Source organism: Pogoniulus pusillus, chromosome 5 (genome assembly GCF_015220805.1).
Source record: "Pogoniulus pusillus isolate bPogPus1 chromosome 5, bPogPus1.pri, whole genome shotgun sequence".
In the NCBI taxonomy this organism is placed as follows: Eukaryota; Metazoa; Chordata; class Aves; order Piciformes; family Lybiidae; genus Pogoniulus; species Pogoniulus pusillus.
Genome location: NC_087268.1, coordinates 40,747,977 through 40,775,841, shown reverse-complemented (window position 1 = coordinate 40,775,841; position 27,865 = coordinate 40,747,977). Strand labels below are relative to the sequence as shown.

Here is a 27,865-nt window from a genome sequence, read left to right as displayed (position 1 = left end):
GTCATGAATTTGAAGACAGGATTCATTTCACTTCTTGATAACAAATCTATATAACTGATGTGCAATCTTAGAGGCAAACACAGGTGCTCATTCAAATAATAGTCATGGATAGAAGATATGTATATGACTTATCCTGTGACAGCTGCAGACAGATTTAACCAAACATTTCTTTGCCTAGAATACAGTAAATAAACTCTCTTGCTCTGAGGAGTGCTTTTTGCATGGTACTTTCCACACACACCTGAGAAGCACATTTGCTGATAACCAGTGCTGCAGGCAATTGCAAAGCATGTACGAGGAACAAGTTGTTGGTGAAGCTGTTTAAAGGGATGAAAGAAGATGTTTGCTCCAAGCTGGGAGCTGTCCTGGATTGGTATTCACCACTGCACTAGTCCCTTTTCCATTGACCTTGCCACTGAGTCAGTAGTTATACTCAAAAATGCTGTCTAAGTAGTGAGGCAAGAGCTGTCAGCAGTGGCACTAGACAGCCTCAGTGTCATCAGTCTGTGCCAGAAAATCCTCTACTGGGCAAGTGAGTGTGACAATCACACAGTAATATTTATAGAGAGACATAGCTGGTGACAAATGACCACTGCTTCAGAAATGAAAGCTGAATAATAAGTAAATCTTCATCTTAAGATAGAAGTAAAATAGATCACAAGTGAACAATGAAGGCAAACCTGAAAATAAGGTAATCCAGGGAAAAATAAGAGGTTTCTGGTAGACAGTTTTTGGGAGGAAAAGGGGAGATGAGGAAGCTGACAGGGAGCTGGCTGGTTCACAGGAGCTGGGAATGGCAGGATGACATTGCAGACCTTGTCTCCTTGCATGAACTGTGAGCCAGATAAGTTAGGAGGGATACTGCAGCTGAAATGCCCTTGGTCTCATCAGACTGAACCCAAGGTCTGGGTTTTTCAGTGTGTTTTTTGAGGGTGATGCAGCCACCTGCAGCGTAGCTGCCCTACGTGCATAATACACTGGAACTGGTTGCCCAGAGAAGTTGTGGATGCCCTCTCCCTGGAAGTGTTCAAAGCCAGCTCGTGTAGGGTTTTGATCAAGCTGATCTGTTGAAAGCTGTTAGGCGAATTCATCTTTGAAGGTGCCTTCCTACTCAAACCATTCTGTGAGTCCCTGGTGTTATCAGTGTGCCAATGTGTAACCTGTGGATGCCCAGGTGCCTGGAAATGAGATTCCATGGGTGATTCAAACTAGCTGGCTTAGGAGGAAGCAAATCCTTTTGGATATGCTTGCTGCCTCCTATAACTGTAGGCAAGACCCAACAGCTGAGCTCAGACCATGGGTCAAAGTTGTGGATGGATAAAGATAGGACCTGTCCTCCTCCAACATTCAAAGGAACCTAGGGGGAATTAACATTTTGGCCACTGATTTCCCCCCCTCTGAGCTGTAGGCCCACATTATGTTCTACCCTGAAGAAATGGATTTCTGTGTGTGATTGCAATGAACCCTGCAGGGTTCGCTGCAATCCCATCTGATGGGCTGAGTTCAAGACCGTCTGAGTGGCTGAATTGCAGAGGGGTCTGCACAGGAGTCCCTAGAGTGGAGGAAAACACAATTCTCTTAAGGAGACAAGACTGAAAGTAAGATGGGAAAATTCATCAGAATGACCTGTACTTGTATCACAGTATCACCAAGGTTGGAAGAGACCTCACAGATCATCAAGTCCAACCCTTTACCACAGAGCTCAAGGCCAGACCATGGCACCAAGTGCCACGTCCAATCCTGCCTTGAACAGCTCCAGGGATGGCGACTCCACCACCTCCCCGGGCAGCCCATTCCAGTGTCCAATGACTCTCTCACTGAAGAACTTTCTCCTCACCTCCAGCCTAAATTTGCCCTTGTGTAGCTTGAGGCTGTGTCCTCTTGTTCTGGTGCTGGCCAGAGCCAGCCAGAGAAGAGAGCAACCTCCTCCTGGCCACAACCACCCCTCAGGTAGTTGTAGACAGCAATAAGATCACCCCTGAGCCTCCTCTTCTCCAGGCTAACCAATGGGCTTGTGAGCCCATTAGGTTGGATGAGCAGGCATAGAAAGTGTTTGTGACACTAGTTGGTGTCCCCCAGGGATCAGTACTGGGCCCAGACCTATTCAACATCTTCACTGATGAGCTGGATGAGGGGGATCAGGTCTACTGTCAGTAAATTTGTGGATGCCACCAAGCTGGAAGAGAAAACCAATCTCCTGGAGGGTAAGAAGATGCTGCAGAGGGACCCTAACAGGCTGGGTCAATGGGCTGAGGCCAGTGGTATGAGATTCAACAGGACCAAGAGCAGTGTCCTACACTTTGGCCACAATAGCTCCATGCAGTGATACAGACTGGGAGTTGAGTGGCTGGAGAGCAGCCAGGCAGAGAGGGACCTGGGAGTGCTGGGTGGCAGCTGAAAATGAGCCAGATGGAACAGAAGGCCAATGGCATCTTGGCCTGTGTCAAGAACAGTGTGGCCAGCAGGACTAGGGACGTAATTCTGCCCCTGTACTCAGCACTGGTGAGGCCTCACCTCAAGAACTGTGTGCAGTGCTGGGACCCTCATTGCAAGAAGGATATTGAGGTCCAGAGGAGAGCAACAACTGGTGAAGGGGCTGGAGGGAGAGTCTGATGAGGAGAGGCTGAGAGAGCTGGGGCTGTTCAGCTTGGAGAAGAGAAGACTTAGAGGGGACCTTATCCCTCTCTATGGTGACCTAAAAGGAAGTTGTAGTAAGGTGGGGGGTTGGGTTCTTCTCCCAGGCAGCTGGTGACAGAACAAGAGGGCATAGTCTGAAGCTGTGCCAGGGGAGGATTGGGTTGGATATAAGGAAGCACTTCTTCACAGAAAAGGTGGCTAGGCACTGGAATGGGCTGCCCAGGGAGGTGGTGGAGTCACCATCCCTGGAGGTCTTTAAGAAAAGATTGGCTGTTGCATTTGGTGTCATGGTTTAGCTGATGTTGTGGTGTTAGGTTATAGACTGGACTTGATGACCTCAGAGGTCTTGTCCAGCCTCAATGATTCTGTAATTCTGTGAATAAAGTTATATTACAAAGAGCTATTTGAAAACTGATCTTGTGAGGGCAGAAAGGTCTCTCTAACCTCCTCCTAATTCGTTGCATTGGTTGGCAGGTACGTCCCTGTAAATGTTAAAGGGCAGAGGCAGTGCTGAATGGACAGGGTAAAAACAGCTGGATCAACAAGACATGGTAAACACTTCATGACATGAGGAGTACATCACATATATGCCTCTACAGCTCTCTCCTCTCTGTTCATCTTGCAGTGTTTAAGACATTACATTGCACTATCCTTGTGCAAAGTGGGGGGTATCTTTGTATTGTAGCCTTTGATGTGGCCATTGCCTGAGACAAATTTTAAGCCACATCAGTTTTTAGTTGCACATCTAGCTTAGAAATTACTTACTATTAGAAATGAGCATTAATGCCTGTTGATTCAGGAGGTGGTGAAGATATCCCTTCAGCTGCTGTCGTCTTGTGAGCTGCCACTCACTTTAATCTCGCTGCCACCTATATTTCTCAGGCATTTGGCAGTCCCTCAATTTTGCTGCTGAAAATGATGTGCTTCAGAAGTTTCGTGAAGAAATGGAATAGTTTTGCTATGTAAGAGGGAGGAATCTCCCATAAATCATACTTCTGGATTTCCTTAACGTTTTTCAACACCTCACTTCTAGGTCGGTCACAGCATGTCCCATCTCAGAGCTATGGTGAATTAAAGGGGTCTAATGAGAAATCCTTTTTTGGACAAGCTCCTCTGAGAGCCATTCAGAAAAGTTTTCCAGCAAACTCAGAAAGTTTGGAGAGGTACACAGAAGTGACACTTCAAATGCGTGCTAACAGGACTTGGGCATGATCAATTCCCCTGAACAGCTTTTTAATCATGGAATCACAGAATCAGTCAGGGTTGGAAGGGACCACAAGGAGCAGCCAGTTCCAGATCCCTGCCATGGACAGAGACACCCTACACCAGACCAGGTAGGCCAGAGCCTCATCCAGCCTGCCCTTAAACACCTCCAGCAATGGAGCCTCAACCACCTCCCTGGGCAACCCATTCCAGCCTCTCACCACTCTCATGCTCAACAACTTCCTCCTCACGTCCAGCCAGAACCTCCCCACCTCCAGCTTTGCTCCATTCCCCCTAGTCCTGTCACTCCCTGATAGCCTGAAAAGTCCCTCCCCAGCTTTTTTGTAGGCCCTCTTCAGATGCTGGAAGGCCACAAAAGGTCACCTCAGAGCTCTCTGCCCTGTGTGTCCATGTGTATGCATGCACCTGTGTTGGCACACTGGAGTCTTTCTCTTTTTCCCTTCTTGTGTCTCCCTACCTGTTTTTTTTTACTTATTGCTCATAACTTTTCATATTTTTCTTCAAATAGTGAAAGCTAATTTATTTTATTGAATTCATTTTTTCTTATAGTTCACCTGATTCTTTCTTTTTAGCTCTAGAGAGGGTTTCTATCATCCTTCACATTTTCCTTAAAATCATAGATCAGCAAGAATGGAAGAGACCTCCAAGATCATCCAGTCCAACCTAGCACCCAGCCCTGCCCAATCAACTAGACCATGGCACTAAGTGCCTCAGCCAGGCTTTGCTTCAATACCTCCAGGGATGGAGACTCCACCACCTCCCTGGGCAGCCCATTCCAATGCCAATCACTCTCTCTGCCAACAACTTCCTCCTAACATCCAGCCTAGACCTCCCCCGGCACAACTTAACACTGTGTCCCCTTGTTCTGTTGCTGGTTGTCTGGGAGGAGAGACCAATCCCCACCTGGCTACAGCCTCCCTTCAGGTAGTTATAGACAGCAATGAGGTCCCCCCCGAGCCTCCTCTTCTCCAGGCTGCACACCCCCAGCTCCCTCAGCCTCTCCTCACAAGCCTTGTGTTCCAGGTTCTTGCTACTTTCTGATGCCCAAAGCCACATTATAGCACAGTCTGCTACCATGGCTTGACCTGCACTGCTCCCAGTATTCAGAACTTCAGCAACTGGCTTGCACAAGTGAATCAACCCTTTAAATGGAGTGTATTCCACTTGTGGGTTTGTACAAGGAAAGCAGGATGCACCCTGAAGATTGAGGATGGGAGAGGGCAGAGCTTGGGGCACCTCAATCTCATGTTCCATACATTTCATCTGGGTAGGTCTTATCCTTAAAGAGTTCTACAGTTATTTTTATTCCTTCATAGTTCCATGTCTTCTCTTATCTGTACTTTTGTAGATACTTGCAACATGTAGAATACACATAGAGGAGACATACAGGATATTCTACAGGCATACATAGCCTCTCATTTAGCAAGGCACATGACTATAATCCAGACTTCTTAAACTAAGGTGCCTGAAGATAATGACAATCTGGAGGACACTCTAAAAATCCACAGAGGTGCCTTGCAGATACAATTTTTACAATTGTCATAATATCAAAATTAACACCTCCCTTTTTTTTTCCACCCCCCCAAAGGTTTCATACAGAAACAGCAATCTACAGGTGGGATACAGTGTGCCAGATCCATCATGCCAAAGCCTTGGCATGCAAGTAAAAAGTGCAGATGCCATCGAATACCTCTACAAGCATTTCTAAGGCACAGTTCATAGAATCAACCAGGTTGGAAGAGACCTTCAAGATCAGCCAGACCAACCAAGCACCCAGCCCTGTCCAATCAACTAGACCATGGCACTAAGTGCCTCAGCCAGGCTTTGCTTGAACACCTCCAGGGACGGTGCCTCCACCACCTCCCTGGGCAGCCCATTCCAATGCCAATCACTCTCTCTGGCAAGAACAATGACAATAAAAGCTGCACAGTGGTGTGATTGTCCACTGTACCTCCACTGGTGAATGCACATCAGTTCATCTGACCCACCTGGGGGGGGGGGAATAATTTGACCCTCTAAGTTCCCTTTTCTCCCTGCTAACTATAAAAACACTCTAGATATGTATCTCTGAGCTAGGCCTATATGTTACCTGAAGCTGCTGAGGAAATTTTACTCAGTATGATTGCTAAGGAAAAAAAATATTGAAATTAAACAAAAAGAGGTGGCAGAAAGGCACTTCTGGTTTTGGTTTGGGTTTTTTTTTTTCCAAAGATTAAAAAAAAACTCCACATCATTTCTTTTATAGTACATGGGGCAAAAATAATCACCTTAAGAGGATGATACAGCTCAATGCAATCATAGGAAACCTATTTAAAATAGGTCAGAGCAGAGTGTTCTTTGTATTCTAAGTATGTGAGTAACCATAAACTCTGGGACAGTGAGACACATTCAATTTTGCTCTGCAGAAGTGAGCCACATGATTGTCTTGAAATATCAACATCTTCACAGCAGAATTTACATCAAAATTTACACAAGCAAATGTGCTAGACTTGAATAGCCCATCCTTGAATAAACATCCAAAATCCACTTTAGTACAGGATATTATCACTTCTCAAACAAGCAAATAACAGCTTGTTTCCACGGCACACAAAAAGAGAAAAAGACACTGAGTAGTCAGGTGCTACTGAGATTAGGTATGAATAGAGCAGCATGCTTAGATAATGGTCTTGAAATCAGGAGTAAAACCTTATTCGTTTATATATAGCAGAAAATTACATCTGAGCAATACCAGGCTTGTTGAGATACTGGGATGTGTTCAGAGAAGGGTGATGAAGCTGGTGAGAGGCCTGGAGCACAGCCCTGTGAGGAGAGGCTGAGGGAGCTGGGGGTGTGCAGCCTGGAGAAGAGGAGTCTCAAGGGCAGACCTCATTGCTGTCTACAACTACCTGAAGGGAGGCTGGAGTCAAATGGGGGTTGGTCTCTTCTGCCAGGCAAGCAGCAACAGAACAAGGGGACACAGTCTCAAGTTGTGCCGGGGGAGGTCTAGGCTGGATGTTAGGAGGAAGTTCTTCCCAGAGAGAGTGATTGGCATTGGAATGGGCTGCCCAGGGAGGTGGTGGAGTCACCCTCCCTGGAGGTGTTCAAGAAAAGCCTGGTTGAGGCACTTAGTGCCATGGTCTAGTTGACTGGATAGGGCTGGGTGCTAGGTTGGACTGGATGACCTTGGAGGTCTCTTCCAACCTGGTTGATTCTATGGTAGGCTTTTGAAAGTGGCTTCAGGAGCTTTGCACACTGCTGCAATCACTTTTGTAGCAATTGCTTTTCTGTCTTGAAAAAAGATTTCTGTGCAGCCAGCTTCTGTCCCCAGTGTCAGACTATTTTTATCTACAGGAAAGAAAATGAACAAGTGAAATATATATATATATACACACACACATCTCCAAAGGAAGAGCCTTAAATACAACATAGCAGTGTTATTTTTAAAGAGTTCTCTCTTTGCATTGGGTGCTGCTTCCCCATGGATGTGGGTCTGCATACAAGTGTTTATCTGTCTCTCTTATATGCACAGATGATAAGTAGCCACATCATTTACATTTTTATGGCTGAAGCCCTTGATTGGATTTTCATAATGCCAGGAGGATCCACTCAGGATTCAGGTCCTGCTGTGCAAATACTCGCTAAGACATCTGCCCCAAAGAGCTTGTAACACTAAGCGGATAAAATGTGGCAGAGGAATTAATTAGGTGGAGATAGAGAGACTCTGGTTTGATAGGAGGGTCAGTCAGTTCCAGGACCAGAACAAGCATTTGTGCTTGCCCAGTACATTGATTTATTGGTGAATCACCAGCACCAATCCAGCTTTATACTGGGCTCACAGCCAAATTATCCATTCCTTTTGTGCTGGTGGGTGGCAGAATGTCACAGTATCACCAAGGTTGGAAGAGACCTCATAGATCATCAAGTCCAACCCTTTACCACAGAGCTCAAGGCTAGACCATGGCACCAAGTGCCACATCCAACCTTGCCTTGAACAGCTCCAGGGACGGCGACTCCACCACCTCCCCGAGCAGCCCATTCCAGTGTCCAATGACTCTCTCAGTGAAGAACTTTCTCCTCACCTCCAGCCTAAATTTCCCCTGGTGCAGCCTGAGGCTGTGTCCTCTTGTTCTGGTGCTGGCCACCTGAGAGAAGAGAGCAACCTCCTCCTGGCCACAACCACCCTTCAGGTAGTTGGTTGAGCTGCACAGTGATCTCCTCCTAGAGAAGACCCCTCCATGGCATAAATCAGCACTGGTTGTCTGCATGCATTCTTGCTAGGAATTCTACCCAAGAGTCAAGTAAGGCAAAGATTTGCTGTTGTCAGACTTCTTTTTGAGGCAGGAGGGGGAAAGAAGATGTTTCCCTGCTACAGGCTTGTTTCTCAATCACATACAAAGGGAAGGGCAGGTACAAAGATCTCAAACCCCTAAGTCTGTCCCCATGGGGACACTGTCGCCTACTGGAAACATCCAAGGAGTGATGAGGTCTGGCACATAAATTGTCAGGGCCGGTAGGGATCTTAAGGATCATCTACTTCCAACCTTCCTGCCATGGGCAGGGATGCTTTCTGCTAGATCACATTGATCAGAGCCCCATCCAGCCTGGCCTTAAAAACTTCCAGGGATGGGGCTTCTACCATCTCTTTGGGCAGTGTGTTCCAGTGTCGCACCACCATTACGGTGAAGAACTTCTTCCAACATCTAATCTAAATGTACCCTCCTCTAGCTTGGATCTGTTCTCCCTAGTCCTACCACTACCCAACAGCCTAAAGAGCCCCTCACCAGCTCTCTTGTAGGCCCCTTTCAGATACTGGACTGCTACAGTAAGGGCTCCTTGGAAACATCATGTGCCATCTCTCCCAGCTCTGAGTGTCAACCTTCTGCAACACTTTCTCAAAATGCAAGTATCTCTGTGCCTTAAGTCCAAGCCTTCACCTCCAACATGTTACCATAATTGGCCAAGGGAAGAAAGATCATTTTGAGAATTGGATGGAGGTGACATGAAATGGGAGGCACAGGGATAGCTCTAAACCCTCAGCCCTCTCGGAAGCTAAGGTGCTCTAGGTGCTAGACTGAAAATCAGACACATGCTTTTGCTAAGGACAAGGAGGCTTTGCTTGCACTGATGAATCGTGCAGAATTTTTCTACTGGTTTTGGGATGAGCCAGACCACCACTGCTGATGTGCTCACTTCAGTACCTCTGTGCATAGTGGAGATAAAAAACAAATACCTTTTCTGTTACTCCCAAGTTTCAGTATCTCTGGTGAGGAGTTGCCCAACTGACCAGGAGAGAAAGTTAAATGGACTGCTTCCTTAAGCCTCCTCAAGTCACCTTTGAAGAGCAGTAGGAACTATGCCTTTTGTGGTAGTTATAGTATAATCATAGAATCAACCAGGTTGGAAGAGACCTCCAAGAGCAGCCAGTCCAACCTATCCCCCAGCCCTATCCAATCAACTAGACCATGGCACTAAGTGCCTCAGCCAGCCTTTTCTTGAACACCTCCAGGGACGGTGACTCCACCCCCTCCCTGGGCAGCCCATTCCAATGGCAAATCACTCTCTCTGTGAAGGACAATGACAATAAAAGCTGCACAGTGATGTGATTGTCCACTGTACCTCCACTGATGAATGCACATAAAATGCAGAAACCCCTAAAAATCCTAATTTCCTCCTATTGCACATACCCATGATTTATTTTGGTGTTGCCACTATCCCTGTGATGTTGGCCCAAGATGCCACAGGAGTTTGAAAAGGCATAGAATCAACCAGGTTGGAAGAGACCTCCAAGATCATCCAATCCAACCTAGCACCCAGCCCTAGCCAGTCAACTAGACCATATCACTAAATGCCTCAGCCAGGCATTTCTTCAACACCTCCAGGGATGGCAACTCCACCACCTCCCTGGAACACATTCAAAATTTGAACATATTTTTGGCTAATGCCACCCCTCTACCCCCCTGTTTCATGCTCTCAGCCTAGTGCTTTTTTGCAAGTTAAGCCACCCTTGTCTCCTTTCCTCAAGGTTTACATATGCAAACCCATGAGCAGCCACTGAAGTTAATGTTTAGGTAGGTGGTTTTATAAAGTGAAAATCTGCTGATGGATCTGTGGGGAAATTATAGATGGCTGTTTGCATTGGATTTTTACATATTCAAAAAGAAAGGTTACTGGCAGTCATACTTGTTAAATACAGTGCTTAAATAATGGTATGTTTAACTGAGGTTCAGGTTTAACCCTTGGGAATGGACACAGTTGATAAATTGTCAGATGATGCTTCTCCACTGCTGCTGCAAGACCAAAGAGCATTTTGTATGTCCATCTTAGTGTAGCTACACTTCCCAAACCAAATGTAAGCAGCTGACTTGGTTTTGTGTGCAGTGCCTTCCCTTCCCACCGTTGTGCTGGGCATGTGGACCCATATCCTGCTCTTTGTGGGATCTGCAGAGGAGTGCTAGAGCAGAGGTTGCCAGAAAGAAAAAAAACCCACAATATTAAACAAGCAAAATGTGGTGGAGTATGTGTATGTAGGCTGTGTCATATTCATTCAGAGAAGATAAGAGTATCATCAAAGTTGAGATGGGTTTTCCTCCCTTCCCCATTTGTCCCTTAGGCACTCCCACTCATGGCAGACATACAGGTCCATAGCAAGTTCAGGCTATTTGTTTAGATAGGATTGGACTATCTGCTAAGGTCCTTAACCTTCTAGAAATAGATAGTCCTGTCTTTTTAGAGGAGATCAAATCAAGTGTATATGTTGCACACCTGGCAAAACTAGCCTCATTCCCCTCTTCACTGGCACATTTGCTAAGTCCCCAAGTTCTAGTTCCAAGTCACTAACAGGCAATGCCTGATAATCTGCCACTGTTTGTGTAAAAGGTTTTATCATTTTTTCCTAGCCCAAGGGGAGAGTGCCTGACTGCAGGTCTACTGCTCTGAGAAGAACTGGCACAAAGGGCTCCATTTATACCCTAGTCGAATCTGATCTGTGATCTTAGATGGCCCATTGGTCTGGAAGCTCAGAATCATAGAACTGACTCAGTTTAAAAAGACCTCTAAGATCAGTGAGTCCAAATGTCAATGTAATACCACCATGGCCATTAAACTGTGTCCTGAAGTGACATTTCCACGTTTCTTGAACACCTCCATGGATGGTGTCTCCACCATGTCACTGGGCAATTTATTCCAACACCTGACCACACTTTCATTAAATATTTTTTCTAATATCCCATCTAAACTTCCCCTGGCACAATTTCAGGCCATTTCCTCTCCAATAGCCCCTGCCTAACTACAATCTCCTTTCAGGCAGTTGTAGAGAGCACTGACAATCATAGAATCACGTTGGAAGAGACCTCCAAGATCGTCCAATCCAACCAGCACCCAGCCCTGGCCAAGCAACCAGACCATGTCACTAAGTGCCTCAGACAGGTTTTATGTCAACACCTCCAGGAATGACAACTCCACCACCTCCCTGGGCAGCTCACTCCAATTGCAAATCACCCTCTCTGGCAAGAATTTCCTCCTAACATCCAGCCTAGACCTCCCCCAGCACAGTTTGAGACTGTGTCCCCTTGTTCTGTTGCTGGTTGCCCGGCAGAAGAGAACAACCCCCACCTGGTTCCAGCCTCACTTCAGGTAGTTGTAGACAGCAATGAGGTCCCTCCCTGAGCCTCCTCTTCTCCAGGCTGCACACCCCCAGCTCCCTCAGCCTCTCCTCATAGGGCTGTGTTCCAGGCCTCTCACCAGCTTCGTCACCCTTACCTTATAAAGAGATAGCAGAATTATGGGATTGAATAACAATATTACACTTTGCTGTGTCCTGTGTTCCTGAGCCTCCTCCAGACTGCTGGGTTGCTCAAAGGCCATGCAGGAGACTGGAAAGACGCAAGCTGATACCAATGCAATACATAGGTGGTCAATCCATTTATTGAAGCTAAGAGTGATGCTTACAGAGTGGATTTGGAACATATGTATGTAATCTTGGTAAGCTCTCTTACAAAAATATTTTGCTTGTTCCCAGGGCTGACCAGCCTGCCCCCCTCACACAGCTCAGCTTCTCTTCTAGCCTCCCCAAGGCCACCTCCCTCCAGCTGTGCTTCTCATCAGAGTGACCTTAGCCTTACCCTGCCTATTCTCCTTATTTTTCAGACTGTTCAGTTCTGCTCAATCCCCAGCACCAGACTAACTTCTCCCCGTCCCACTTCTCTTGACTGAGATGTTTCATTGGTTAAGGGCTTTGTTTGTGGACCAGTGAGCCTTGCCTTTCCTGTCCCTGAGTGGCTTGACCCTCAAACTATGGCTTCGAGTTTTAAATCTTCCGTTTCAATGGTTGAGAAGTTTTGGTCTGCCATATCTGCCCATATTATTCCAGGCAATGATGCTATACAGAAGATGTTCCAGACATCTTGCATTTCAAAAGGAGTACAGAAAGAGTGATTGTGCTTTAATATCTATATTGTGGAGTCTGGCCCTTCTGGTGGTTGAGATAGAAAAGGAATTGCCTCTGGTTTCAAACAGTATAGGAGCTGGGTTTGCTTTCAACTTTAAATAAAGCTCTATGTTAATCCTCTTTCAGCTCTACTTGACATTGTCTGGATACATTACTCAGCACACCCATTTGTTCTTCCATCCAAACTATGTATAGAATCATAGAATCAACCAGGTTGGAAGAGACCTCCAAGCTCATCCAGTCCAACCTAGCACCCAGCCCTATCCAGTCAACTAGACCATGGCACTAAGTGCCTCATCCAGGCTTTTCTTGAAGACCCCCAGGGACAGTGACCCCACCACCTCCCTGGGCAGCCCATTCCAATGGCAACATGCAATATCTCTCCACTAGGACTGCACTAGGAGAGCTTCTCTCATCACCTGCAGAGCTCATCCACAATGCAAGGATGAATAGCAGTCACAAGGGAGATCATGCTGCATTCTACCTAAGTTTTTAAAGTTTCCTTGATGAATACTTAAGGGTGGATGAAAATCAGATTGGCTTTTTCTGTAGGAAAATGTCTTTCTCCTCTGATCTCTGCCAGAGGTTTCCCTTCACTTGAGCATCTTCCCTACAAAGAGAGACTGAGAAACCTGGGTCTGTTTAGTCTGGAGAAGAGAAGACTGAGAGGAGATCTGATCATTGTGTACAAATATCTGAGGGGTGAGTGTCAAGAGGCTGGGGCCAATCTGTTTTTTCTGGTCAGCAACAACAAGACAAGGAGCAATGGCTACAAATTGGAACTCGGAAGGTTTCACTTCAACATAAGGAGAAACTTCTTTACAGTGAGGGTGAGAAAGAAGTGGAACAGGCTGCCCAGAGAGGTTATGGAGTCTCCTTCTCTGGAGACTTTCAAAACCCACCTGGATGCATTCCTGTGCAAACTACCATGGGTGATCTTGCCTTGGCAGGGGAGTTGGACTTGATGATGTCTGGAGGTTCCTTTCAACCTCTAAAGTTCTATGATTCTGTGATTCTGTAATTCACAGCAAATGCTGTTCTTTTCCTTCTTTTGCTCCTTTCTATGAGTGGGATGGGGTTTTATGTCTTTTCATTCCTTCCAGATGCCTGTTGCTTGCTGCTTTCCACAAGCTGGGCCTCAGAGAGGCTGTGTCCTGGAAAGCCCATTCACTGAGGACTCACTATCTGCTGGTTACTCAGACATGTGCTTCATGGGAACGGTGGTCTGGTGGTCACTAGAAGACTAAGCCATGCATAGAGAGATTTAATCAAGGGGAAGGGCTGCATGAAAACCTTGCAGGAGCATGTGTTGCCAATGGTTAATGGAAGTTCTGGAGTGGAGAGCAAGAGTAATGAAACATGGAATAAGGCTGTTACAAAAAGAATGCATTAGAGGATCCACTCTGTAGTCGTACTTTCAGGCTCTGAATGTTGTGTTGCTAGTACTTTTGTCTCAGCTGCAGTACCTCAGCTGGTCCTGGGACTTCTCTAGATGGAATCTGCAAGTACTAGGGTCACATTTTCCTGTGGGATTTTTTTTTCCTCTTGTGTGACATTCCATATTATCTGTCAAGGCTGTTCCTCACCTACTGTGACCAAACAAAGCTTCCATGAATAAAGAAATGGGCAAAATTACTTCTATGGATTGCAGAGAATGACTTATTGTACCAATGAATGAGTAACTGACATAAGACAGCAACATGAACTCTAGCAGCCCAGAAAGTAATTCATCTCCTGGGCTGCATAAAAAAAGTGTGACCAGCAGGTCAAGAGAGGTGATTCTGTCCCTCTACTCCACTTTGGTGAGACCCCACCTAGAGTACCATATTCAGCTCTGGAGTTCTCAGGACAGGAAGATGTTGACCTGTTGGACCAAGTCTCAGGAGGGCCACAAAAAAATATCTGTATGGGGTTAACCCTCCTGGGGGAGTGATCATGAACCTGATCCCAGGTGGTCTTGACCCCTCCCCAGTGGTGGGTCTGGACACCACCAGGTGATGGTGGTTAGCCCACTCCCCTTTCCTGTCTAAGACCCATAAAAGCAAGGGGACTTCCAAATTAATTATCTTGGTTCTAATTTAAATTTCCCAGAGACTCAAATATAGTTGACAGAACCAATAACAATTTATAGGATGCCCTTCCCTCTTCCCCCTCCTTTCCCAAAAGAAAAAGAATTAGGTGGAGAGAGAGGAAAGGCATACAGACCCAAATAAATAATCTCACTGCAATTTGGAAGTTAAAAGAAGAAAAGTTCCACAATAAATAAAAGGTCTGTGAGATAGGGAAGTTATGAAAATATAGAGAAGGGAAAACAAGATACAAAACATGTAAACATACAACCAGATTTGATGGCAGTCGATTCTATCCGCCTCGTGGGTGATGGCCACGTGGTGAAGCAACAGAGCAGCAGGAAACAGGATGGTGGCGCATTGCTGGCAAGCAGGAGAGGCAGGGAGAGAGAAAACAAACAGGAACTCCCCCTGCTTTTATGGCTCTTAGACAGGAAGGGAGAGTGGGCTAACCACCATCACCTGCTAGTGCTCAGACACACCCTTGGGGAGGAGTCAAGACCACCTGGTCAGGTTTAAGATCACTCCCCCAGGGAGGGTTAATCCTCCAGGGGGATGGAAGACCTCACCTATGAGGAAAAGCTGAGAGAGTTAGAGTTGTTTAGTCTGGAGGAGTTATTGGGGAGACCTATTTGTGTTCTTTCAATACTTAAAAGCGGCTTATTAAAAAGATGCCTTTTAATAGGGCCATAAAAGTAGGGAAGAAAGTGCCTTTGGAGTAGATACAAGACATTTTTCACAATGATGGTGAAATATTGGAATACAGTGCTGTGCTAGAAGCTAGCTAGAATGTTTTGGTGAGAAGAACTAGATTACAGGCTGTGAAAGGACAACAATGGTGATGTCTGCTTCCCTCAGAGCCTCGCAAAGGAGTTCGGGAAGAAGAAATGAAAACATTAGATAACACTCTCGCCATTTTCACTCACTCTTGCTCTGGCTGCTGGCTGAGCAACATCTTACTCCCTCACCTCACCTTCCATTTGGCCTAACCCACCTTTGCTTCATAACCTCTTGGCTGAACCTCCATTCTTCCTTGGGACTGGGGTAAGGTTGAGAGGGGCAGGGGGAAGGTGCAGGGGTGGTTGAGAGCCCCTCCTGGGGACTCAGGTTTCTGGGAAGGGAGTTGTGTTTCTGTATTACCTTTTACCTTGTCTATTTCTGTCTATAACTGCATATGCTGTAAATATCTGCTTGTACATTGTGCTAGCTGTAAATAAATAGGTTCATTTCTATTCCCAGAGCTGGCTGAGACTAGTCTGGGTATTTCTAAAGTGTGGGCTGGCAGGGAACACCCAAACCATCACAAGTGACAGGAGTGATGGTAGATGCTGGAAATATTCAAGGTTAGGACAGGACTCTGAGAAACCTGGTCCAGTTGATGCCCCTGACAATTGCAGTGTGAGGCAGGACCTTTAAAAGTCCCTTCCAACTCAAATCATTCTATGGATCTGGCACCCTTATGCATTTATTAACTTCTCACTTCTTGACTATAATACAGAAATCACAGTTAGCAGTATGTAAAATCCTTGCAGGAGTGGTCTTGCATTATTTCACCATTAATCCTTAGGAAGTCACTGAACAGGGCCTTATTGTGTAAGCCTCCTTCTTAGCCACTTCTGGAGAGTGATATGTTCCATTCTGTGCTAGAACTGGGCCTTGGCTGTATAACAGCAAGCATGAACATTTGGGTCTATGTCTGATCTACTTAGCTTTTATGACTAGTGAACATAAACAGGCACTTCTAGGTCATGATTCATCATGTCCAAATGAATAACTGGGTTAATCACACTCTAGAACTGCTTATTTCTCTCTATAATAATAGGGAATTATAAAGGAAGGACAGAGAGATTAGCATATATGCATACACATACATTGTTAATGTCTCCAGGGAGAAAAAATGAACTCCTACAGGTCTAAGACAGGTGTAGTGAACTGCTCCATCCTGAATCTATATATGCCACTAATAAGCAACTAATTTTTTTCTAGATGCTAGATCATTCTCCAAAAGAGGTATCAAGAATTCAGGAAGTAAATACAGAAAACATATCTGAGAATTTTCACATCGATTTTAAACATGATTTTATTTAAAGCTTTTTCTTTTAAATTCTACGTTTTCTCTTTCAATGTTAGTAACTCCAAAACACAGACACTCTCCTATGGCATTGGCAAGATTAACCTGAGTATTGCTATTAGGGAGAGTGTGCCTGACTGATTGGCAACAAGTTTGGACCCTTTCCTCTGTAATTCTGTGATGTCACCAACCTCTTCTACTGCAAGTTCTTATTTGTCTGAAGCTTGAGGAGTGAGAGGATTGCCTGCTGGAAGTTGTCTCCTGTCACTACGTAGAGCAGTAAGTTTCCAAAAGTATTGAGTGCTGCTAAAGGTTTCGCTATGATCAACAGCAAACGGGTTGTGTTCCTCACCTGGCAGCTAACCGCCCGTGCCCGGAACTCCAAGAACATCCCTCGCAAGATGTGGAAGGGAAGGAAGCACACATAGAAGACCACCAAGAGGACAAGAGCGAGTCTGCGAGCCTTTTGTTTGTAGCAAGCCTGTGTGTGGGGCCCCGTGGCCAAGGTGTGAATAATGAGCACATAGCACAGAGTCACTGTCAGCAAGGGCAAGAAGAAGGCCAAGACAGTCAGCAGCCAGTTGTACCAGCGACTGGTGACAAGGTCATCAGCAGAAGCCAGATCCAGGCAGATTGTCCTGTTCTGCTTATGCTTGGTGGCAATCAAGATGGCCAAGGGACTGATGGCCACCAGGGAAATGGCCCAAACTACCACGCAAGTCACCACTACCCATGTCCGCTTTTGAAAGAAGAGGAATTTAATTGGGTAGACCACTACGAAGAAGCGGAAGATGCTGAAGCAGCTGAGAAAGATAATGCCGCTGTACATGTTGAAGTAGAAACAGAAGTGAATGAACTTGCACATGAAGTCTCCAAAAACCCAGTTATTTCCATTGGCAGAGTAGTGTATAAAGAAAGGGAGGGTGGCTACATATAACAGGTCAGTGACAGACAGGTTTAACATAATTATGGTGCTGCTTTTCCAGGGCCTCATCTTGACAAAGTAAACGAAAATTGTCACTATGTTCCCTGGGAAGCACAGCAGGAAGATGAGGCCGTAAAGGACAGAGGAATACAGTTGCACCTGTAAGAAATCTTTAGCTTTGCATTTTGTCAATGGGTCTGCACAGCCTGGCAGAGTAGTAAAATTGCTGGTGCATTCAGATGCCATGGTTGCAGAAATCTTCTTAAGGCTTTAAAAAAGAAAAAAAAAAAAGAGATGTTTAGTTTTAATTTATATGTTGGGGAAAAGGCATTCAGTTGCATTTGTTTTTGTCACTGGAGCAAATGTTGTATGTTTGGCAAGGCACAGAATCATGGAATCAACCAGGTCAGAAGAGACCTCCAAGATCAGCCAGTCCAACCTAGCACCCAGCCCTGTCCACTCAACTAGACCATGGCACTAAGTGCCTCAGCCAGGCTTTTCTTGAACACCTCCAGGGACAGTGCCTCCACCACCTCCCTGGACAGCCCATTCCAATGCCAATCACTCTCTCTGCCAACAACTTCCTCCTAACATCCAGCCTAGACCTGCCCTGGCACAACTTGAGACTGTCCCCCCTTGTTCTATTGCTGGTTGTCTGGGAGAAGAGACCAACCCCACCTGGCTACAACCTCCCTTCAGTTAGTTGTAGACAGCAATGAGGTCCCCCTGAGCCTCCTCTTCTCCAGGCTAAACACCCCCAGCTCCCTCAGCCTCTCCTCATAGGGTTTGTGTTCCAGGCCCCTCACCAGCTTTGTTGCCCTTCTCTGGACACGTTCCAGCACCTCAACGTCTCTCTTGAGTTGAGGGACCCAGAACTGGACACAGGACTCAAACAGAGCTGAGGCAGGGAATAGGGATTTGCTAACTGCTACCCAGTTTGTAACCCTACTCAAATATCTGTTTTCACCTTTCCCTTTCTTTATGTTTAATTTCACCTTTCACCTTTCTCTATGGTTAACTTTTATAATGATTAATATCACTCTTGTCTGCTTCAGGATTAGGAAGCACACAGAAAGAATCTGCACTTAGATTTTGCAACACTGTGGGCTAGCATTACCCTTTCAGAAAATAGAACCACACCCATATCTTACGTGCATGACGTGAGCTAATCAGTGTTTTGTGCTCACGAAACCAAAGATGCTGCTCTGGTTTCATGAGAACCTAAAGATGTGAAGCTCAGATAGAGATCTCAGGGCCTAATGTTTCCATGATCTTACAATCATGGCTTTTTTCCTGGTATGATTCTATTGGAGTCATCAAAGTGTAAAACTAGTATAAATGCCTTTTTTTTTTTAATTGAGGTTCACAGTGGCATAAAACTAATTTAAGTTATTAAAGGCTGTTTCTCAAAGTGCAGAGGTAAGATGGAGAGCACAGATTATTGAGTGGAGGCACTGATCTTGCTTCTCATTTTGTGTGAATTGGAGCTAGGCAGGCTGGTGTCTGAAATGGTTTCTTGTCTGCTAGAGGAAATGTTGATCTTTACACAGTGAGTTCAAGACATAACCTTTGTTGATACCAAAAGAATGGTAACCCAGGATAAAAATCATCTCATCTAATGTCTGGTATCAGACAATTAGGTGCTTAAAGTGAAGCCACTTTTTCTAAGTCCCCTTTTATCATCAAGGGAGGGATGTAGGTTCCTCCACAGCATAATATATCTTCCTATAAGTGAGGTTTATAAGGTAAATTATTTACTCTTTTGGTGTACCTATTTCTTTCCATTGATGGCAAAGGCAGACTAAGGTGACTAGTTCAGACCTGGATATCTAATTTGAAGAGGTCACAAAAGAGATGTGGAGATGCTGGAGTGTGTCCAGAGAAGGGCCATGAGGATGCTCAGAGGGCTGGAGCAGCTCTGCTATGAGGACAGACTGAAAGAGTCAAGGCTGTTCAGTCTGCAGAAGAGGCTCCCAGGTGACCTTCTTGTGGCCTTCCAGCATCTGAAGGGGGCCTACAAATAAGCTGAGGAGGGACTTTTCAGCATATCAGGGAGTGACAGGACTAGGGGGAATGGAGCAAAGCTGGAGGTGGGGAGGTTCAGGCTGGACGTGAGGAGGAAGTTGTTGAGTATGAGAGTGGTGAGAGGCTGGAATGGGTTGTCCAGGGAGGTGGTTGAGGCCCCATGCCTGGAGGTGTTTAAGGGCAGGCTGGATGAGGCTGTAACCAGCCTGATCTAGGGTAGGGTGTCCCTGCCCATGGCAAGGGGAGTTGCAACTGGCTGCTCCTTGTGGTTCCTTCCAACCCTGACTGATTCTGTGATTCTGTGATACCGCTCTGGGTTTTCAGCATTTCAGGGGAGCACCACTCCACCATATCCTAACTTAGTCCACCTGAAAAATTATTCATAAGTGACTTAATAAATGAAAGCTCAGATTTCTCTCTCTTGCTCCAGAAACAGTCTTTAAACTACATCAGTGTTACACTGAACATCCCGGATGAAGTTATTGTATATTATTGGAGTTTTGGAAATTTTACCTAAAGAAGTAGGTTTTTATGGGATTCAGGATTTGGCATGTTACCTTGCATGGATGTTTCTGCATTATCTCAATAACTGGTAGAATATTTCAAATTTTCTATGACAAAGCTAGTCATTAAAGCTGGGACACAAAAGGAATTATTTAATCACAGGCAGTCAGAAAGATGGCTATCACTTTTCTACTCAGGAGCACCATCAGAGAGAAATTTGAGCAGTCTCCCCATAATTTAGTTAAAAGGCTAATGCTTCTAATGCTTTTCCACATGAATGGTAGCTCTGATATAACAGCTTTGCAGTTGAAGATGCATTAGGTAAGGGCTATGAAGCTTGTTTTAAACAAATCCAGATATATCCAGGTGTTTAAGGCCAGGCTGGATGAGGCTCTGGCCAGCCTGATCTAGGAGCAGGGGGGTTGGAACTGGATCATAGAATCAACCAGGCTGGAAGTGACCTCCAAGATCAGCCAGTCCAACCTAGCACCCAGCCCTAGCCAACCAACCAGACCATCATAGTATCATAGTATCATCAGGGTTGGAAGAGACCTCACAGATCATCGAGTCCAACCCTCCACCACAGAGCTCAAGGCTAGACCATGGCACCAAGTGCCACGTCCAACCTTGCCTTAAAGTGCCCCAGGGACGGCGACTCCACCACCTCCCCATGGCACTAAGTGCCTCATCCAGGCTTATCTTGAACACCTCCAAGGATGGTGACTCCACCACCTCCCTGGGCAGCCCATTCCAATGCCAATCACTCTCTCTGCCAACAACTTCCTCCTAACATCCAGCCTATACTTTCCCCGACACAACTTGAGACTGTGTCCTCTTGTTCTATTGCTGGTTGCCTGGGAGAAGAGGCCAACCCCCACCTGGCTACAGCCTCCCTTCAGGTAGTTGTAGGCAGCAATGAGGTCCCCCTGAGCCTCCTCTTCTCCAGGCTGCACACCCCCAGATCCCTCAGTCTCTCCTCATATGGTTTGTGTTCCAGGCCCCTTACCAGCTTCATTGCCCTTCTCTAAATCCTTGTGGTCCCTTCCAACCCTGACTGATTCTACGGTTGAGAAAAAAAAGCCTAGAGATATACAAGTTTCCTTTCTTTTCTGCTGCTCAGTGATACCACTGTCACCTGCATTCATGCCTCTCACTGGTATATCTTAAGTAAAGTTGTATACAGTTCTACAGAATATTTGGTTCATCCTCAGTTTAGTTTTCCTGCACTGCCGATCAGTTCTTCACTGCAATCTTGAACCCTCCAAATTGAAAATGGAGAAATTGTGCTTACCTGAAAACTTGCAATTCTGCTTCTCCCTCCAATATTGCTTTGAGCAAAGAGCACTGCAAATGAAATGTATTTATGTCTTCCTTAGAGTGAAGCAGACTTTAGTTTGGCTTGGTGAACATCTATATTCACTGCCTGGCAGACCGCAACTCCACGTGGTCATAAATCAGTTTGGTTAAAAAACCTCGGTCACTGCCTCAGGTATCTGCTCTCAGACCTGGGTGGCTGGATGAGATCTTCCCTGCCCTCTGTCACGCTGTCTTGTATTCAGTGGGCAGACTGTGCTTTGCTGTGTGCCAAGGCAGACTTCTAGCATTCAAATTGCAGCAGATCCCATTTAAATTAGCGTGTGTGCGCGCACGCATGTCTTCATGAAAGAGAAAATTAAACTCATTCTCCACTTCCCCAGAAGTGAAACCTGATCAGCAAGGTGAATAAAGTGTCTCAAGGTCAGGTGAAAAATGTTATGTCATAGAATCATAGAATCAACCAGGTTGGAAGAGACCTCCAAGATCAGCCAGTCCAACCTAGCACCCAGCCCTAGCCACTCAACTAGACTATGGCACTAAGTGCCTCAGACAGGCTTTTCTTCAACACCTCCAGGCATTGTGACTCCACCACCTCCCTGGGCAGCCCATTCCAATGCCAATCACTCTCTCTGCCAACAACTTCCTCCTAACATCCAGCCTATACTTTCCCTGGCACAACTTGAGACTGTGTCCCCTTGTTCTGTTGCTGGTTGCCTGGGAGAAGAGACCAACCCCCACCTGGCTACAATCTCCCTTCAGGTATTTGTAGACAGCAATGAGGTCCCCCCTGAGCCTCCTCTTCTCCAGGCTGCACACCCCCAGCTCCCTCAGCCTCTCCTCACAGGGTTTGTGTTCCAGGCCCCTCACCAGCTTTGTTGCCTTTCTCTGGACACTTTCCAGCACCTCAACATCTCTCTTGAATTGAGGAGCCCAGAACTTGACACAGGTCTCAAGGTGTGACCTGACCAGCATTGAGTACAGGGGCAGAATAACCTCCCTTGCCCTACTGTCATGCTGTCTTCCTTAAGGCCAAGTTTCAAATGAAGTACAATTTTCATCTCCTGTAAAAAGACAATGTCATTTTTCTTTTGGCACACTGTGATTTTCAGAGCTGTGGCATACCTCTGTGCTTATTTTGGGTGACAGAAGTGTCTGCAATTAGTGTTGGCTGGTTATTACTGGGGTAGCTGAAGGTGCAAACTTGTTTTCTTCTGAGCCTTTGCTTTTGGGCTTCGTGATTCACGAGAGCTGCAATTTTCCATGCTTCCTGAACCAAAAGACTGCTCTTGAATAAAAATCTCATTATCATCTTTAGCTCGAGGAGCAAGATCAAAAGAGATTATTGTTTTAAAAGAAAATAAGTCATAGCAGCTTGAATTTTCAAACTGCAGGCTTCAAAGCCTGAGACTGTAACCTAGTCCATGCAAAGAGGCCACAGCTGCCCTGTGTGGCTGGTAGCCTTTTGGCCTTGGTACAGTTTATAGGCTCTACTTGCTGCTGAGGCTTATGATCCAGTATTAAATGAATTCATCCAAGACTGCATTTCTGAATGTTAGGTCTGTTAGTGTAGTTACTGAGAACCACACAGACAGGAATATATTTTGGTAGCCTGTCTTGACTCTCCTTGAGTGCCTGTACCACAGGCATGAGTTGGGAGAAGGCTGTTTTGCTAATCATACTGCAGGGAACGAGTGGTAAAGGGTAAAATCAAGACTAGGGCAGCAGTAATGTCTGATAATTACAACATTATCTATCTGTTACCATTAAGGGAAGGGCATCATCTCTGTTCTCATCTGACCAAACTTTTCTCCAGGTCAATGCCCACAGCCCTTTGAAAAAATGCCTGAAGTTTCTCAATAATTGTAAAATATGCTGTCGTGTGCCAGCTCAGGGCTCAGCAACTGTTCAGAGAGCTATTACCCTGCTCCCAGACACTGCATGTGTCATTAGAAACCATTTGTATGAGGCTGTAGTGTTATAAGCACAAGGGGAGCTAATTATAGTTAGGGATCATTTAATGCATCCACTACTTAATCCATTATATCAGCAAGAACAGAAAACCTGTGCTGCAGTGCCTAGTATTTATCCTTCCTTGGCAGTGGCAGTCCTATGTAAAGCAGAGATGGGCTTTCCCAGCACCACGACCCAGAACTGCCCAGGATTTGGGGCACTGGGGTCTTGAGAAAGCACAGGGGTCATCCCTGAGTATCAAACTCTAGGCAGGAGAAGAAAATAAACTACCCAGTTTCAGACCCGTTTCAAGAAAGCGTGACTAAAAGGAGGTTGTTCATGCAGAGCTGTTCTGCATGGAGGCCAAGCTATGCTCTTTAGCTTACCCAAATCTTGTCTCATCATCAGCTGTCAAGACCATGTGGCTCCTGTGACCTTCCACCCTCTGTGCACACATCATCTGGGCTTCAGCAACTCCTCACTGCACAAGGACCTCCAGAAAAGTTGGCGTTGGTTGCCAACTTGCTCAGGGATTTGGGGAATTTATGGCTACACTAACAAGGGCCAGTTGTGAATGTTTGATTCAAATTGCTTCCCTGGCATAGAATCATAGAGTCAACCAGGTTGGAAGAGACCTACAAGAGCAGCCAGTCCAACCTAGCAGCCAGCCCTAGCCTGTCAACTAGACCATGGCACTAAGTGTCTCATCCAGTCTTTTCTTGAACACCCCCAGGGACGGTGCCTCCACCACCTCCCTGGGCAGCCCATTCCAATGCCAATCACTCTCTCTGTGAAGAAATTCCTCCTAACATCCAGCCTATACTCTCCCCGGCACATGTAGGTTCTCTGTGAATGAAAGCTTACCTTGCACTGTGACTTTAAGCTTTTCACTCTGTGAGCCCTTTCTTTTTACCACTAATTTCTCCACCTCATGTCCGTTTAAGTCTAACATACAGAAGTGGAGAGCAAAGCCCAGTGTTTGTATTTCACTTTGTGGCTGTTGGCAAACAATGTCTCTCCTCTGAAGGGGCTGGCAGTTAGCTTTTTGGGCAATGGAGCAGAAAAGGTCATAGCAGGGCTGTTTGTGGAGTCTCAGCATCACAGCACCGCAGCTGAATCTGACTGTAATTACAGTGTCACAGTATCACAGTATTATTAGGATTGGAAGAGACCTCACAGATCATCAAGTCCAACCCTTTACCACAGAGCTCAAGCCCAGACCATGGCACCAAGTGCCATGTCCAGTCCTGCCTTGAACTGCTCCAGGGACGGCGACTCCACCACCTCCCCGGGCAGCCCATTCCAGTGTCCAATGACTCTCTCAGTGAAGAACTTTCTCCTCACCTCCAGCCTAAATTTCCCCTGGTGCAGCCTGAGGCTGTGTCCTCTCGTTCTGGTGCTGGCCACCTGAGAGAAGAGAGCAACCTCCTCCTGGCCACAACCACCCCTCAGGTAGTTGTAGACAGCAACAAGGTCACCCCTGAGCCTCCTCTTCTCCAGGCTAACCAATCCCAGCTCCCTCAGCCTCTCCTCGTAGGGCTGTGCTCAAGGCCTCTCCCCAGCCTCGTTGCCCTTCTCTGGACACGCTCAAGCATCTCAATGTCCTTCCTAAACTGGGGGTCCCAGAACTGAACACAGGACTCAAGTTGTGGTCTAACCAGTGCAGAGTACAGGGGCAGAATGACCTCCCTGCTCCTGCTGGCCACACCATTCCTGATGCAGGCCAGGATGCCACTGGCTCTCTTGGCCACCTGGGCACACTGCTGGCTCATGTTCAGGCAGGTATCAATCAGCACTCCCAGATCCCTCTCTGTTTGGCTGCTCTCCAGCCACTCCGACCCCAGCCTGTATCTCTGCATGGGGTTGTTGTGGCCAAAGTGCAGCACCCTGCACTTGGAGCTGTTGGACACCATCCCATTGGACTCTTAGGCATGAGGGCACATAAACTCCTCTGCTTCTGAGGTGTAAAGGCCATTCTCATCTCATGAAAGCTCATCTAAAACCTATGGGCATGAATCATAGAATCATAGGATGGTTTAGGTTGGAAGGAACCTCAAACATCATCTAGTTCCAACCCCCCACCATAGGCAGGGACACCTCCCACCAGAACAGGTAGCCATCATGGTAGGCCTAAATAGGCCAAAATAGGCTTATACATGTCCTGGCTTGTTTTTCTGCTCTGCCTCCTTCTGCTATGGGGAGAAACAACTGTGGGAGAGAAGACATAGAACCTGAAGCCACTGAGTCTAAGGACTCTGGCTCACCCAGACTTGTTTTGCTCCTGTTTACATCCTGTGGTGAACAAGGTACATACACTTGGCTGGTGCCCACCTCATGCAAGGTCTACATTTTTCCCAAATTTGGGTAAAGCAAGCTTAATGTGGTCAAGCTCAGCTAACTGCCATTCTGATTGGCTATTCCGTGTCCAAAGGGCCATTAGTCTCAGGCTGTATTGGTAAAAAGAGATGAGCAGGTAACACAGTGTGCTCTGCCATTGAATTCATGCTTGCATGCCTGTCACTGCCTGCTGCTATTGCTCTCTGCTTCTGGCACTGATTCTGCCATTGCCTGCTGCAGCATTATGCTTTGCTAAGCTATAAGCGAGCTCTGCCACAAAGTAACAAACCCTGATAGTTGAGGTTTATTTGCCTGCAAACTACACTGCCTCAAGTTTACCAGGAACAGGTTTTAAATGCCTCCACTCAATCAGCCTGCATAACCAGCGTGACACTGTGCTAAGACTGCACATGGCGAGACATCCTGCCTACACTTGACAGTCCCCTGCCAAGATGGGAAGTCCTGGAGATACACAGATCATCCAGAGAAACCAGGACCAGATCAGGGATAGTCTGCCTCCTTTTCTCAGCATTGGACTGGATGATTTTGGAGGTCTCTTCCAACCTGATTGATTCTATGAAGCCTCAGCAGCTAAGACACCAACAGAACCCTCTGCAAGTGTTTGGGTAGTTTGAAGCTGTAATTAGCCCCGTGAATTGGGAGATAATTTTTGTGAGTAACTAATTAAAGCCTCTTGTAATTCACCATTGCCTTCTGCCATAAGCAGAAAGAAGCTCTTTGAGTCCATCTAGTGGACAAGCAGTACAATTAACGGCAAGCGGTGTATTGACTGCAAGAACCTTCTCTTCCAGTTCAGTTAATGCTATATTATTGCTAGTTATTTGTCCTAGATCCCAACTGATACATGGATATATGTATAATGTTTGCATGACCATTGCAGAATAACCTCATTATTATGAAAAAACAGTGGTTGGGGTGGCAAGAGTTCTGAATATTGAAAATTAATAAACAATATTAATTTTTGAAAATAATATCTCCCATCAATTTATTACCCCTCCATTACAGTTGCTCAAGGCCTCATCTAACCTGGCCTTGAATACCACCAGGGAGGGAGCATCCACAACCTCCCTGGGCAACCTATTCCAGTGTTTTGCCACCCTCACTGTAAAGAACTTACTCCTAACATCTGGTTTAAAACTCCCCTCTGCCAGTTTAAACCTATTACCCCTCATCCTGTCATTATAAGACCTTGTAAATAGTCCCTCCCCAAACCTCCTGTAGGCCTCCTTCAGATACTGGAAGGCTACTACAAGATTTCCTCAAAGCCTTGTCTTCTCCAAGCTGAAGAGCCCCAACTCTCATAGCCTATCCTCATAGCAGAGGTGCTCCAGCCCTCTGATTATCTTCATGGCCCTCTTCTAGACTCACTCCAATTTGATGTCCTTCTTGCGTTGGGGGCTCCAGAACTGTACACAGTACTCCAGGTGGGATCTCACAGGATCAGAGTAAAGGGGGAGAATCACAGTATCACAGTATCATCAGGGTTGGAAGAGACCTCACAGATCATCAAGTCCAACCCTTTACCACAGGGCTCAAGGCTAGACCATGGCACCAAGTGCCACGTCCAATCCTGCCTTGAACAGCTCCAGGGATGGCGACTCCACCACCTCCCTGGGCAGCCCATTCCAGTGTCCAATGACTCTCTCAGTGAAGAACTTTCTCCTCACCTCCAGCCTAAATTTCCCCTGGTGCAGCCTGAGGCTGTGTCCTCTTGTTCTGGTGCTGGCCACCTGAGAGAAGAGAGCAACCTCCTCCTGGCCACAACCACCCCTCAGGTAGTTATAGACAGCAATAAGGTCACCCCTGAATCCTCTCCTTTGCCCTGCTGGCCACACTTCTCTTGATGCAGCCCAGGACATGGTTGCTGTCTGGGCTACATGTGCACACTGCCAGCTTATGTTGAGCTTTTCATCAACCCAGACTCCCAGGTCCTTTTCCTCAGGGCTGCTCTCAGCCATTCCCCACCCAACCTGTATTTGTGCTTGGAATTGCACCGACCCAGGTGCAGGACCTTGCACTTGGCCTTGTTGAATTTCATAAGGAAGGTCTGGGCACACCACTCCAGCCTGTCCAGGTCCCTCTGAATGCCATTCCTGCCCTCTAGCAAGTCAACTGTGCCACACATCTTGGTGTCATCCACAAACTTGATGAGTTTGAATGAAAGACTCCTTTCAAAGTCAGCCCTCTGGCTATGACAGCACCCAGTGTGGTGCAGCAGAAATGGCAAAGTTAGCTCTGATCAACAATGATGCAGAAAACCCAGGCAGTTTGTTGGGCAAGGGCTAGGCTCCAAAGCGTTAAGAGCTTTCATTATACATTTTACTTTTGGTTCAGCAAACACATAATCTTTCCATGGGCTA

The 27,865-nt window shown here is 46.3% G+C and overlaps 1 protein-coding gene across 1 annotated transcript; it reads right to left on the bottom strand.

The window, feature by feature from the left end:
- Positions 1 to 16,434: 16,434 nt before the first annotated feature.
- Positions 16,435 to 21,217, bottom strand: OXGR1 (oxoglutarate receptor 1). Its single transcript, XM_064144041.1, has 2 exons — positions 21,172 to 21,217; positions 16,435 to 17,619 (listed from the first exon to the last, which is right to left on the bottom strand). Exon 2 carries the CDS (start codon positions 17,595 to 17,597, stop codon positions 16,623 to 16,625), a length of 975 nt encoding a protein of 324 aa, XP_064000111.1. The 5' UTR covers positions 17,598 to 17,619; positions 21,172 to 21,217; the 3' UTR covers positions 16,435 to 16,622.
- Between the last annotated feature and the right edge of the window lie 6,648 nt (positions 21,218 to 27,865).

What these genes read in the sequence shown, in the direction of transcription:
- OXGR1 (XM_064144041.1), bottom strand. Translation starts at nt 17,597, where the DNA reads ATGGCATCTGAATGCACCAGCAATTTTACTACTCTGCCAGGCTGTGCA.